Source organism: Palaemon carinicauda, chromosome 8, assembly GCF_036898095.1.
Source record: "Palaemon carinicauda isolate YSFRI2023 chromosome 8, ASM3689809v2, whole genome shotgun sequence".
In the NCBI taxonomy this organism is placed as follows: domain Eukaryota; kingdom Metazoa; phylum Arthropoda; class Malacostraca; order Decapoda; family Palaemonidae; genus Palaemon; species Palaemon carinicauda.
In genome coordinates, this window is record NC_090732.1 from 136,807,740 (window position 1) to 136,822,620 (window position 14,881).

The 14,881-nt window shown below is 39.0% G+C and overlaps 2 protein-coding genes across 4 annotated transcripts in view; one reads left to right on the forward strand and one right to left on the reverse strand.

The window, feature by feature from the left end:
• LOC137645961 (rho GTPase-activating protein 44-like) overlaps positions 1-14,881 on the forward strand; it is a 359,606-nt gene that overhangs the window by 131,954 nt on the left and 212,771 nt on the right. The window lies entirely within an intron of this gene.
• Positions 7,209-14,881, reverse strand: part of LOC137645960 (SH3 domain-binding protein 1-like) — a 99,343-nt gene continuing 91,670 nt past the window's right edge. For both annotated transcript variants that reach the window (XM_068379037.1, XM_068379036.1), the window contains one exon: positions 7,209-14,681. In XM_068379037.1, coding sequence (XP_068235138.1) covers positions 14,569-14,681 — 113 coding nt within the window. In that variant the 3' untranslated portion in view covers positions 7,209-14,568. The remainder of the gene's footprint in view (positions 14,682-14,881) is intronic.

The following is a 14,881-nucleotide window of genomic DNA, read 5'->3' on the forward strand; positions in this document are numbered from 1 at the left end:
GAATTCAAGATGTCTGACACTTCCCAAGTTCCTAAATATAGGCGATGTAGTGTTAGTGCTTGTAATAGGCGTCTTCCGAAGGCCTCTGTTGATCCTCACACCGTATGTTCCAATTGTAGGGGAAAATCCTGTCAATTGGAAGATCGATGTGGGGAATGTGCTGGGCTTTCGGAATTCGATTTTAATGAATTCCTCAGATATACTCGTAGGTTAGAGAAGGAGAGAGATAGGAGGAGTTCTTCTCGCTCTTTGGTTATTTCCTCTCCCCATGCCCCTCAACCTTTTCCTTCCCCTGTGGTGGTGACCCCCGAACCTGCTACGAGTGCTCAGCCTGCAATGGCTGATATGTTGCGTGCCATTCAGGCTCTCGGTGATAAGGTGGAGTCGTTGGTTAGTGACCGCAATCAGCTCTTGGCGGATGTCAGAGAGCTGAAAGCGAAGAGTGCAGTGGGAAGTGATAGTGCTAGTGCTGTGCATAGTGTCAGTGTCAGTGTTGCGCATGAGGATACATCTGTGCATGCCAGTCGTCCTCCCAGTCCGGGACCTCTTGCAAGCTCCCAAGCCCAGGGGAGAAGCAATGTCGAAGGACCAAAGGGTTCGGCGGGCCTTGATCGGCGCACAGATGTATCCTCAGTGGTTGCGGACGTATCTGCTAAGGATCGTCCCTTCCACTCCCAGACGAATGAGCCCTTACATTCCTCGTCTGTGGAAGAGATTTCCAGGAGGAAACGGTGGACTAAGGTCTCACGACCGCTTAAGCGTAAAGTCCCTTCAGAGCTAGTCCAACGGCCCAGGTGTAGCCACTGGGTCAGTTCGGACTCGCCGCAGTCATCGGATGACTGCACACCTCCCAAGAGAGGTAGAGTGGTCCCTCAACAGGCCTCTGCTCCAACCACAGTAGACCCTAAGTGGTCCATGCTGCAGACTATGCAGTCTCAGCTTGCGGCTTTTATGCAGGATTATCAGGCAGAGAAGGTTAACATCCCTCCTCCTGTGAGAGCTCCTCCACAGTTGCGCAGTCCTCAGCCCATGCAGCATGCTCTGCAGACCTTACAGCATGAGCCGCATTCCATGCAGCATGAGCCTCATACCATGCAGCATGAGCCTCATCCCATGCAGCATGAGCCTCATACCATGCAGCATGAGCCTCATCCCATGCAGCATGAGCCGCATGCCATGCAGCATGAGCCGCATGCCATGCAGCATGAGCCGCATCCCATGCAGCATGAGCCGCATGCCATGCAGCATGAGCCGCATGCCTCACAGCATGCTCTGCATACCACCGCAGACCCTCCCTCACACCGGCCCTCTGCTTTTGTTGTTGCCAGCTCACAGTCTGTCCAGCAGAGGCATGATGATGGATCCGCAGGTACGCATGCACCCGTTCTGCAGGATTCACCCGTTCAGCTTGCTGCTCTGCCTTTGCCTCTTACAACTCAACTGTCGGGTGAGGAGGCTTCTGAGGATGAAGCTGCTCATCTTGATGATCCTCATTCTGATGTTGAAGGACACAAGTCTTCGCCACCCTCCTTAGACTTCCGCAAAGTCCTTGCTTTGTTCAGAGAGTTGTACCCTGAACACTTTGTGTCTGCAACCCCTCGTTCTCCTCCCTCCGAGTTTGCTCTGGGCATGCAGCCTACTGCGCCTGCCTTCACCAAGCTTGTTCTTGCCAGATCTTCAAGGAGAGCTTTGAGGGTTATGGGGGATTGGTTGCAGTCCAAGAAGCAACTGGGAAGGACCTCTTTTGTGTTTCCTCCTCCCAAGCTGGCTTCTAAGTCGGGCGTCTGGTATGCCACGGGAGAGGAACCTGGCTTGGGGGTTCCTGCCTCTGGCCAGGTCGACTTCTCAAGTCTGGTTGACTCTCCCCGCAGGTTGGCTATGAGACGTTCGAAGATCTGCTGGTCCCCTACAGATCTTGATCACTTGTTAAGGGGAGTCTTTCGTGCCTTCGAGATATTCAACTTCCTCGATTGGTGCCTGGGAGCCTTAAGCAGGAAGACTGCCCCTTCTGACAAGGACTCAGCCATGCTGATCATGTCCAGCATGGACAAGGCAATACGGGATGGGTCTGGCGAGCTTGCGGCTTCTTATGTATCAGGGGTCCTCAAGAAAAGGGAACATCTGTGCTCCTTCTTATCTGCTGGTATCACCCCTTGCCAGAGGTCAGAGTTACTTTTTGCTCCTCTGTCCAAGTGTCTGTTTCCGGAGGAATTAATTAAGGGGATGACTGCCTCTCTTCTCCAGAAGGATACGCATGACCTCATGGCTTCTTCTGCACGTAAGGCTAAGACCTTACCTTCCGTGTCTAAACCTTACCGCCCTCTAGCAGTTGATACTCCTGCTTCCAGGTTCATCCCACCCTTTCGTGGCAGAACCTCCAGCAGAGGAGGTACCCGTGCAGACAGTAACCGTGGCAAGCCCAAGAAGGGTTCCAAGTCCACAAGAGGCAAGTTTTGATTTCCTCCTCTCCAGACAGCTGTAGGAGCCAGACTCAAGACCTTCTGGCAAGCTTGGGAGAGCAGAGGTGCAGACGCTCAGTCTGTGAAGTGGCTGAGGGAGGGATACAGAATTCCGTTCTGCCGCAATCCCCCTCTAGCTACATCTCCCATCAACCTCTCTCCCAACTACAAGGAGAATGACAAGAGGCTAGCGTTGCAACAAGAGGTGTCGCTCTTGCTACACAAGGAGGCAGTAGTCATAGTCCGGGACCATCAATCCCCGGGCTTTTACAACCGTCTCTTCCTGGTAGCCAAGAAGACAGGAGGTTGGAGGCCGGTGCTGGACGTCAGTGCGCTCAATGCTTATGTCACCAAGCAGACGTTCACTATGGAGACGACGAAGTCGGTCCTAGCAGCGGTCAGGCAGGAGGACTGGATGGTCTCGTTAGACCTGAAAGACGCATACTTTCACGTCCCCATCCATCCAGACTCCCAACCTTTCCTGAGATTCGTCTATGGAAAGGTTGTGTACCAGTTCCAAGCCCTGTGTTTTGGCCTAAGCACGGCACCTCTTGTGTTTACGCGACTGATGAGGAATATTGCGAAATTCCTTCACTTGGCAGACATCAGAGCCTCCCTCTATTTAGACGACTGGCTTTTAAGAGCTTCCACAAGTCGTCGCTGTCTGGAGAATCTCAGATGGACTATGGATCTGACCAAGGAACTGGGCCTCCTGGTCAATTTAGAGAAGTCCCAGCTCGTCCCATCCCAGACCATTGTTTACCTGGGTATGGAGATTCAGAGTCGAGCTTTTCGGGCTTTTCCGTCGGCCCCAAGAATCAACCAAGCCCTAGAGTGCATCCTGAGCATGCTGAGAAGGAGCCGATGCTCAGTAAGGCAGTGGATGAGTCTAACAGGGACACTTTCATCGCTGGCCCTGTTCATCGAGTTAGGGAGACTCCACCTCCGCCCCCTTCAGTATCATCTGGCTGCTCACTGGATCAAGGACATGACGCTAGAGACGGTCTCAATTCCTGTTTCCGAAGAGATGAGGTCTACTCTAACGTGGTGGAAGAACAGCATTCTTCTCAAGGAAGGTCTTTCGTTAGCTGTTCAGACCCCCGACCACCATCTCTTCTCGGACGCATCAGACTCGGGCTGGGGTGCGACATTGGACGGACAGGAATGCTCGGGAACATGGAATCAGGAACAAAGAACACTCCACATCAATTGCAAGGAGTTGTTGGCGGTTCATCTGGCATTAATGAACTTCAAGTCCCTCCAGCTAAACAAGGTGGTGGAGGTGAACTCCGACAACACCACAGCCTTGGCTTACATCTCCAAGCAGGGGGGGACTCATTCGAGGAAGTTGTTCGAGATCGCAAGGGACCTCCTCATTTGGTCAAAAGATCGAAGGCTCACGCTGGTAACGAGGTTCATTCAGGGCGATATGAATGTCATGGCAGATCGCCTCAGCCGGAAGGGTCAGGTCATCCCCACAGAGTGGACCCTTCACAAGAATGTTTGCAGCAGACTTTGGTCCCTGTGGGGTCAGCCAACCATAGATCTGTTCGCTACCTCGATGACCAAGAGGCTCCCATTGTATTGTTCGCCGATTTCAGACCCAGCAGCAGTTCACGTGGATGCTTTTCTGCTGGATTGGTCCCATCTCGACCTGTATGCATTCCCGCCGTTCAAGATTGTCAACAGGGTACTTCAGAAATTCGCCTCTCACAAAGGGACACGGCTGACGTTGGTTGCTCCCCTCTGGCCCGCGAGAGAATGGTTCACAGAGGTACTGCAATGGCTGGTCGACGTTCCCAGGACTCTTCCTCTAAGAGTGGACCTTCTACGTCAACCTCACGTAAAGAAGGTACACCCAAGCCTCCACGCTCTTCGTCTGACTGCCTTCAGACTATCGAAAGACTCTCAAGAGCTAGAGGCTTTTCGAAGGAGGCAGCCAGAGCGATTGTTAGAGCTAGAAGGACATCCACTCTCAGAGTCTATCAATCTAAATGGGAAGTCTTCAGAAACTGGTGCAAGGCCAATGCAGTTTCCTCAACCAATACCACTGTAACCCAGATTGCTGACTTCCTGTTACATCTAAGGAACGTTAGATCCCTATCAGCTCCTACGATCAAGGGTTATAGAAGTATGTTGGCAGCGGTTTTCCGCCACAGAGGCTTGGATCTTTCCTCCAACAAAGATCTGCAGGACATCCTTAGGTCTTTTGAGACCTCTAAGGAACGTCGGTTGTCCACTCCAGGCTGGAATCTAGACGTGGTCCTAAGGTTCCTGATGTCATCTAGATTTGAACCGCTCCAATCAGCCTCTTTCAAGGACCTCACATTAAAAACTCTTTTCCTAGTATGCCTAGCAACAGCTAAGAGAGTAAGTGAGATCCACGCCTTCAGCAGGAACATAGGTTTCACATCGGAAACGGCTACATGTTCCTTGCAGCTCGGTTTTTTGGCTAAAACGTCCTTGGCCTAAATCGTTCGAGATCCCTAGCCTATCTAACTTGGTGGGTAACGAGCTGGAGAGAGTACTTTGCCCAGTCAGAGCTCTTAGGTACTATCTGAAAAGGTCAAAACCTTTACGAGGACAATCAGAAGCCTTATGGTGTGCTGTTAAGAAGCCTTCGCTACCAATGTCTAAGAACGCAGTTTCTTACTACATCAGGCTTCTGATTAGAGAAGCTCATTCTCATATGAAGGAAGAAGACCTTGCTTTACTGAAGGTAAGGACACATGAAGTGAGAGCTGTGGCTACTTCAGTGGCCTTCAAACAGAACCGTTCTCTGCAGAGTGTTATGGATGCAACCTATTGGAGAAGCAAGTCAGTGTTCGCATCATTCTATCTCGAAGATGTCCAGTCTCTTTACGAGAACTGCTACACCCTGGGACCATTCGTAGCAGCGAGTGCAGTAGTAGGTGAGGGCTCAGCCACTACATTCCCATAATCCCATAACCTTTTTTAACCTTTCTCTTGATTGCTTTTATTGTTGTCTTTGGGTTGTACGGTCGGCTAAGAAGCCTTCCGCATCCTGGTTGATTTGGCGGGTGGTCAATTCTTTCTTGAGAAGCGCCTAGGTTAGAGGTTATGATGAGGTCCTTTAGTATGGGTTGCAGCCCTTTATACTTTAGCCACCTAAGAGTCGTTCAGCATCCTAAGAGGACCGCTACGCTCAGTAAGGAAGACGTACTTATTAAAGGCAGAGTAATGGTTCAAGTCGACTTCCTTACCAGGTACTTATTTATTTTTTATTGTTATTTTGAATAACTAATAAAAATGAAATACGGGATACTTAGCTTCTTTGTTAACATGTATACTGGTCTCCACCCACCACCCTGGGTGTGAATCAGCTACATGATCATCGGGTAAGATTAATATTGAAAAATGTTATTTTTATTACTAAAATAAATTTTTGAATATACTTACCCGATGATCATGATTTAAATGACCCGCCCTTCCTCCCCATAGAGAACCAGTGGACCGAGGAGAAAATTGAGGTCTTGTTGACAAGAAGTACTGGAGTACCTGACCACAGATGGCGCTGGTGAGTACACCCCCACCTGTATAAGCGATCGCTGGCGTATCCCGACCGTAGATTTCTGTCGGGCAACGGAGTTGACAGCTACATGATCATCGGGTAAGTATATTCAAAAATTTATTTTAGTAATAAAAATAACATATTTATTAAAGATATATGTCTTTTGTTTTGGTTGTTACTTGCATATATCCTACTTTATTGGTATCATTTCCTTGACAGGAGATTGCTTATAGAAATTTTTTTCCAAATCAAAGGAGTAAAGTGTAGTGTATTATTGTATAGTATATTGAAAATATAGCATTTTTATCTGTCAATATGTGTTTGCCTGCACATTGTAGCAAGCTAAAATAAATCTCTTACTTCATGCTTATTTGCATCTATATTTGTGATAACGAGCTGAGAGGTTTATTGGCAAATCGTGCCTATTAAAATGGTCCCCCACTTTACGAGTTTGGTATGCCTACTGGACTCTTACACCATGCATCATTTTTTTACTGCAAATTTTCCATGCAGTGAGCTAAGCTGTGATAACTGTAGCTATTATTTATGTGAATGTATTTTAAATCACTATGGATCAAAATAAGATGAATTTAATGCTAATGATTGTGTTGGGTGTCTTTGTTATTATTCAGCTTAATTTAACCTGAAAATAGTGGATTACACATAATTGCACAGTGCACCTGATCAAAATTTGGATTGCCAAGTTCTTTTTTAATTTCTTTTAACATTTTCATTTTCCAGGGGATGACATTGATCTTGATCATAATCAGTACCTACCCAAAGGATGAAGTTCCTGACTCAAGAGTATTCGAGTTCTGAAGTTATTTCATATCTGCTTCCTCTAATCGAAATAATATTCTCGAGATATTTATGAAGAGGATTTCCATTTGAAGTAAGCATCATATATTTTATACAATTTTGATCCCATAGGTTTATATTATTATTGTTATTATTTGCTAAGCAACAACCCTAGTTGGAAAAGCAGGATGCTATAAGCCCCCTGACCTTACTCCAAGAGGGAAAATAGCCCAGTAAGGAAGGAAACAAGGAAAAATAAATTATTTTAAGTACTAACAATGAAATAAATATTAATATTGGAGAACTTCTGTTGTATCACGTTTCAAAATTCTCTAGCATTGAAAGCCTGTACGGTACAAAACAGAATTACTTAATATATTACAGTTATATATCATGTAAGGGATAGAAAAAAAAATTGGTAAATAGGAAATTTATTTACATTACAGTGTCTATCATGAATTTGGCATAAGGCCTTTCAAGTCAAAATATATATAGTCACTAATTTCTTGTTCTAAACATAAGGAAAAGCAACAGCACTGACTTGGAAATATAATACTGTAATGCCATCACTACTTTCCTGTGCACTCAAGCACTGTTCATAAGAAACACAAGACAGGAAAAAATGATTGAAACAATACTGTACCTCACAAGAATATAAATAAGCTCAGACAATGCAGTTATCAACCAATAATTAAAATTTTACATGCAAACAATAAGGTAAAAATCAAACTGAAAGGACAAGAGACAGAAGGTGGTAAACATTCCTGCCACACTCCTGTAGTACTATTGAAATAAAAAATAACTTTGGTACTAAATTTGTAACTATTATACAATAAAAGGAAGAAATGTTTTCAATTTAGCTCTCAAACTAATTTTACTGGTAATACCTCTTAACCTGAACTAATGAGTACAGGTCAGACACACTTCACACAATATACCAAGAAACAGATATGACAAGAGTGCATAACAAATGAAAGTACAGGTAAAAGGTTCTGAAACCACTTCAAATAAATTAGGGTTATACTTTAGTAACGGAAAGGCGGAAATTCTAAGTCTTCAGTAACAGTTGTATTTTAATGGTGTACACAAGAGGCATGTACTAAGGAAGGAAGCAACTATCCTACTTACTACCTGCTTATACTTTCTCAAAGCTGCAAGCCTATGATAAACTCAGCTCAATGGCTAGAAGGCACACTAGAGAGAGCATAATTTATCAGTTAAGTTACCAAATTAGAAAAAATACAAAAGGCAGTAGCAAATTTAGTGTAATAAATTCTATCAGCATTTATAATGAGACAGGCCCACACTGCTGTCTACTCTATCAGAGAAGGAAAGCCTACTGCACACTACCGGTATAAATTTGCATTAATTTCAAGATTGTCATATTCAAGCTGTTATGAAAGGTAGATGATTAAAATCTTAGTCTTCTATACAGTTTTACATTCATTATTTAAGCAAGACTTCAAAATGGTTGTCTAGATTTTAGTTTGGTATGCTGTTTCACTTGCATATGCAAAATTTTGGAATATGTATTATCATACAATTTTTTTTTTCAATTTCATTAATTATATGAAGTAACTTCCTAGTATATTTGTCTTGTTATTTGCCCGTATATGCAATTGACAAGTTGTGTTTCTCACTTCAGTTATATAGACATAGGGTTCTTAAAAAAACCATTTCATCATAATACAGTACAGTATCATTATGTCAATATGCAAGACAATGGCTCTCATAGGAAGTCTTTCAACTCTCGAAAAGACCTATTAATTTTTAAAGTAGCCTACATATAACCAACTATGTAACCCCCATGAATAAATAAAAATTAGAAATATAGGTAATAGAATGAAGTTTACAAATATTTTATCTGTAGACCATATTGATCTATAGATATATGATTTGCAATGGCTAAAAACCACTGCCACTTCAGCAAGACTTTAAATGATATGTTTAATGTTAAGCCCTGAAGAACTGATGTAGCATTAATGTTCCCAGTACATGGGTCATTTGTATGAATGAATACCATACATCTGTACATCCTGATTAGGAATGAAGTTAATAATTTGATAAAAAGATGGCAAAAAATGCAGTTTGCTCCTTTTATCAAGAGTATGAAATAAGAAAGATGCACTTTCATGATATGGCTATAGCACTCGTTTTCCCTTATTCTCGTATTTTTCAACAACCCTGTCAAATAGGGAACACTTGGATTTTGAGAAAATATTAACTTATACCACATATGCATTTTAATGCCTTGTGCCGACTTTGGCACTGCTAAAACGCTTCATGTGACTAGAAAATAAATTTACAAAAGATTTATACAGGAAAAGAAAGACAAGTGACTATTAACTGATACAGAAATTTCTCCATATGTCATCTCCAAATTTTATCTACCTTATATTTATCATTTGTATACATAAATAATTTATTGGTGCAAGGATGATAAATTGTTATCTTTACATTAGTATGCCAGGAAGTTGATTTATATAAAGAAATATGTGTCAAGAATAATGCACTTGATCTTATAGTAATATGATTTTAAAAAAATGGTGGCTCAAAAATGCATATAATTTTTTAATATATCAGACAAATACAGTACTGTATTCCATTCCCATTACTATTCTCAATAGTTACACAAAGCTATAAGGGTTTTGAGACCTGAAAAAACTTCAACATACCAAGATCTATTGCTCTTGGTAAATCTGGCCAGTGGGATAGGCATGGGATAACAACAAGATTAACAAGGCCTGATTACATACAAACCAGGGTTTTGCAAACACAGGAACTGTTAACTGAATAATGCTATTACTACACATGTTTTCTTGAAGACATTTCTAGAGTAACTAAAATACATACTATGCAGAGCACCGCAATAATAAAAGAGGTTGCTAGTATTATCGTGAAAAAATATGTTTAAGAATAATAAGCGTGAGACATTATTTTCGTATTGACTGAGAGATGTATAAAAAACATTGAAAATAAATTTAGGAAAGTAGGTGCAGGTATTACTATAGATGACAACTTGGAAACACCAGCATTATATATTTATTTTTCCAAGAAAATAAAAAAAAATAATTGGGGATACCCTCCAATGACAAAATTTACACTAAATATTTTCACAAATTTCATGAAATTGGATTAAAAAATTTAGTTTGCTAATATTAAAAATACAAAGCAAAGTATGATACTATAACACTAAAAGAATTCATGAGCTTTTAAGGTAAGGGGGCAATAGAAGCTCCAGTTAATAATTCCATTTTATAATATACTTAAAATTAAAAAATATTTTTGTTTGCCACGTCATCATGGTTAAAATGTTAAGTTCTGACATTACACATCTTTATGGGCTGAAATATAGTCTACTGGTCACAAAAATCTATATTTTTAATAGCCACAATGATCCGTCTCAGCCTTTTATGTACCGCATATTTTTGATTTTCTTATAATTGAAAGACTAAAATCCAAATGAGTGAAATAGCTTTAAATGTTCAAATGACAACTAATTTATTTTAACTGAATATGATTGTAAGCAAAAGATTTTTATTTCTGAGAAACACTTTTTCTGTGTTGCTTAGAACTTTGTTGATTCAAGTAACCCATAAATCTTGCTGGATGCTCTATATACTGTATTTGTAGTATTTTTGTAATAAATACAGCAAGAAAATTTTACCAGTTTGGTTTCACAAATAACATTATTTAATATGACCTACTTTTCATTGTAAAACCCTGCTTGTATAAGAATCTAATTAGGGGTTTATTTTCTCCCCTTTAGCTAGTCCTAATTTGTTACATCATTATAGCTTCTTTACCTGAGGCCTAAGTTGTCACACTGCATTCGTTGAAATTCTTTTGTATATAATACTTTAATCAAAAGTAAACATTACATTACATCCTGTTTATCAGCAATGAAGTTAATTTTTTTTTGTTTTCCTTGGGTAATTTTGCTTATTAGTGCTCTACATGTGTAGACTATTTTTGGATGGCATATTCATAAAGAAAAAAAAAAGGAGAAAAAAAACTAACCAAATCAAACACAGACCTCTGATTAAAGTTGCTGTGTAAAATCACACTAATTTTAATTCCTGTAGGACTAACTAGGACGTAAATTTCAGTTGTCATTCACAGCTTTTACATTACATTTGTTCACAAGTTTAAAGGATATGACATTTTAATATCACAATACCTGTATAAGTAATTGCCTAAGCCATTAATAATAAGGAACAGATTGACAACACTGCTAATACAAGAAGTTGATTCAGTAAAACTTGTTGGAAATAGTGTATTGATATGGTTTATGTAATGCATGCCTTTAAAAATTAATGAGTAGCAATCAATTTTCATAAAAATGGCAACATAAATATACAAACCTCAGGAAGAGAATATTTCTGAACAGCAAAAAATTAAGTCATTAATATATTACAGTATACCTGTATTCCGTAGCCATCAGATCTGGGTCTGTTATAGCAGAGTACACTCAAGTTTTACATGTGATTATGTGTAGCATAATAAGGACTGTTATTTTTTATTAGTTGACATTGAAGCCTGAGTTTAGTTTAACAAATCCTGAAGGTAATATTAGTATTATAAGATTTATGTATAGTATATAGTACTGTAATGCAGTTCAATATACATATCAACATTTTTACAAAGCAATACTGTGTTGGTTTGGAAAAGCAGACAACTCAGCTTAAGGTCTTTGAAAAGTTGTTGAGATTTCTTTTTATAACTTAGAACACAGTAACATAAGAAAATCTCAATAAAAGAAAAACTCGCGGGTCATGTGTTATAGTTAAGTTATTAGCACTTAAATGATAGCCATACCGTATAATAATGATTATTGTAGTAAAATTTGCAAGCAACTCGTACTTTTTAGTTAGTATTGATCAATAAATTCTCTCACACAGATATAAATAACACTTTTATACTAAACCACACGACTTCCGTTTCTATTTTATAGGTGATGACCTAGTGGCATTCTAATCTTTTAAAAGATTACAATATAGGGACTCTCTGAATTTTCAATCATATGAATGTCATTTATTGAGGTAATTAAAATTAGCATGTGTTCCATATAATGCTAGATCACACAGTAACATACTGTCATTTAAGGGGAGTCACGTAGTCCTATCAAACTAGCCATGTCAGTAAATGCTCTTGTTCAGTGAGCAGCTTGTATTTAGTATTTAACTTTAGCATCATAGCTCAGATTTCTTGTGATATGTTGACAGAACATGCTTATTAGATAATGCTTCTAATCATCCTATGCCATGGTGTAATGACACCAAAGTTTTTTGCCATCCAACTTTACCTATATTTCAAATGACCTTTATGGACAGGCCTACTAAGAAGGCATCCTAATAGTGACATTATGAAAATACTCCAGTTCCTCAAATTAGTTCAGAAATTCTGCAGGAACTTGACATTAAGCAGGAAATACATCCCTGATTATTTAGATGAATTGTATTGGCCAACTTTGAACACTATGTGCAAGAAGACAAGGTAAAACCAATCTTGATTTTACCATGCTTCATCGTCCATTGTATTTATACTTATACATCCTCATTCTTTTCAACTTTTAACATAAGTGAAAGAACTCTTTCCCAGTCTGTTGACAATCAAAGGGTTGGCTTTTGCAAAACTCCACCTGTTCTATTAAATTTAATTTTTTTGCTATACAGTACTATTATTGGTCATTACAGAATTCAACCCGGTCAAAGGTGCAGTTAGCCGTGTAGCTGGATTATGAAATATATTGGTATAGATATTAAAATACATACAGAAATTAATAGAAATTATAAGTTAGTTAGTTATTGTTTATGGTACTTTTCCTCTTCTAACAATTTTTATAAAAATGACATTCAGAGAAAATAGCAATGATACAGTAATGTACTGTAAATAAACCCATAAAATCAATGTGTAATGGTGATTGCCAAATGCAATTGCAATCACAGAAAACTTTCAGGAAACTTTTTACTGTAAAGTATCAATTTAAAACTACAGTGGTGTACCAATAATAGCTGAATAGGTATACAGTGCACACATAATTAAATAGGTTGTTAGGATATGAGCCAATATTAAGAGGAATAATTGAAAAATACATATTTAATTACTAGGGACTTTGTTGTGTATGCAGCTACAATTTTAGCTGTTACTAAAGTATATGTGGCAGAAATGGTTCATTCATGGAGGTATATTAACATTAAGATTATTCAGTCTGATAAAAATGTAACTTTCCTTTACTTACATCCTTTTTGTGCACACCTGCCAGGTAATTGACTGAAGTAGGAAACCAGTTTTCCCAGGCACATGACTTGACTGATAAAATATGTAGTAGGATATTTGAGTGGGATTCATTTATAGATTGGTTACAAGTTAATTTCTGCTCTGTTACAAGAATACGTAAAAATTATCATCTGAATATACCATGCTGGTTTACAAGTTGTGGAGAAAAAGCAATAGAAAATCAGTCTTTCACATTAAAAATATGAAATTCTCTTAACATTCAATATGCAAGGAATTAAAAATTTAAGAAGTTTGTATGTATACATAACTCTTGATGAAATTTTAATTCATCAACAGAAACATTTTACCAGAAATATGCACCCTGGAAAATATAAAACTGGTATTAAAAGGAGGTGAATTAAAGATATACAGACAATAACAGGTAAAAATCCAAACCACAATCTAGCAAAGTAAAATGATCTCTCCCCCAACAATGATCTTATGAAAGGCTTGAATGAAATGTAAATTAGAACACATCGTCAATAATTCTCATCCTCCTCTGACCTGTTGAGTTATGGCCAAGATGATCCATGCTTCTCGCTAGGAGAAAGATAGACAAGCAGACAAAAAGATAGAGATTGAGAGAAGGATAACTGAGAGGTAAATTATCTACCACATGCATTAAACTTTTCTATAAAATAAAAAAATAATAGCTCCATAACATCATTTTATAACATTTTTAAGTATTATAATAGAAACAAGCTTTAGATTTACAATATACAGTACATTATTGGAAAAAATATTAGGCTTTATATCGTGAAGTTAAACCTAAAAACACTTACCAACCAGAAATGTCAGCACTGGTAAACAGTATTAGAATGGCATCAGATGCCTGCAATCACTGAGATTTATTATGATCAATTTTGCTAAGAATCATTAGTCCTTTATACAAAAACACACTTATATACTGTATCTACAAAACATATCAACACCCCTCTGTTTCCTTAAATATTTTATCACAATCCTGTTAAATAAAGTAATTTGCTTAAGGAGGGTTTTTCATATCACTAGATTTTCACTAATTCTTAACCAATACTATCACAACTTTGGTCAGTACTGATAACAGGCACAATTTCCTTTTCATTTCTCAAAAGAGTATGGAAATTACAGCCATGGCTTGTTTAAAATAAATGACTATACTGCAATGCTTATTAAGATAGTATTTATGCATATTCAATTTAAAGTAAGGATTGTACATGATAAAATGTCACCTGGGGGTCAAATGAATTGGGTGAAAATTCTAGGAAGAACAACAAATTTTCTATGAGCACCAAGATAACAGACAGCCAATTTGCAAACTTCAATGCTGTTTTATGTAAGTCCTTTCAAATTACATACAAGGTGAGAGAAAGACACAACCAAAGAGCATACAAGACCATTATCTGATCTTCATGATGATCTATCTAATCTTCCTCCTAGTCTTGTTAATGAAGCACTGCAAAGTTTCATAAAAACTATCCTGGGATATGACGAGGTACATACAGCATCAGAATGGAAGTTCTACAGATTAGTAGAATCTGGCACATGCTCCTCTTCACTTGGGGTAGAGGCTGCTGTGTCAGTGGACGGAGGCCATGTGAATTTCCCCGATCCAACACTTTTCAAGGAGTGTCCTGAGAAGAAAATACAATTTTATTACATCAAATAATTCATTTATCCAAATATTATTATCCAAATAAAAGTAAATGTATTCAAACTGGTTTATTTGACTGAAACATCCTGGAAATGACAGAAGGTTCTTTAGAACATTTTATGAATACTTCTCCTCATGATAAGTCCATTATTAAAAACTGTAATGATGAATGAACAGACA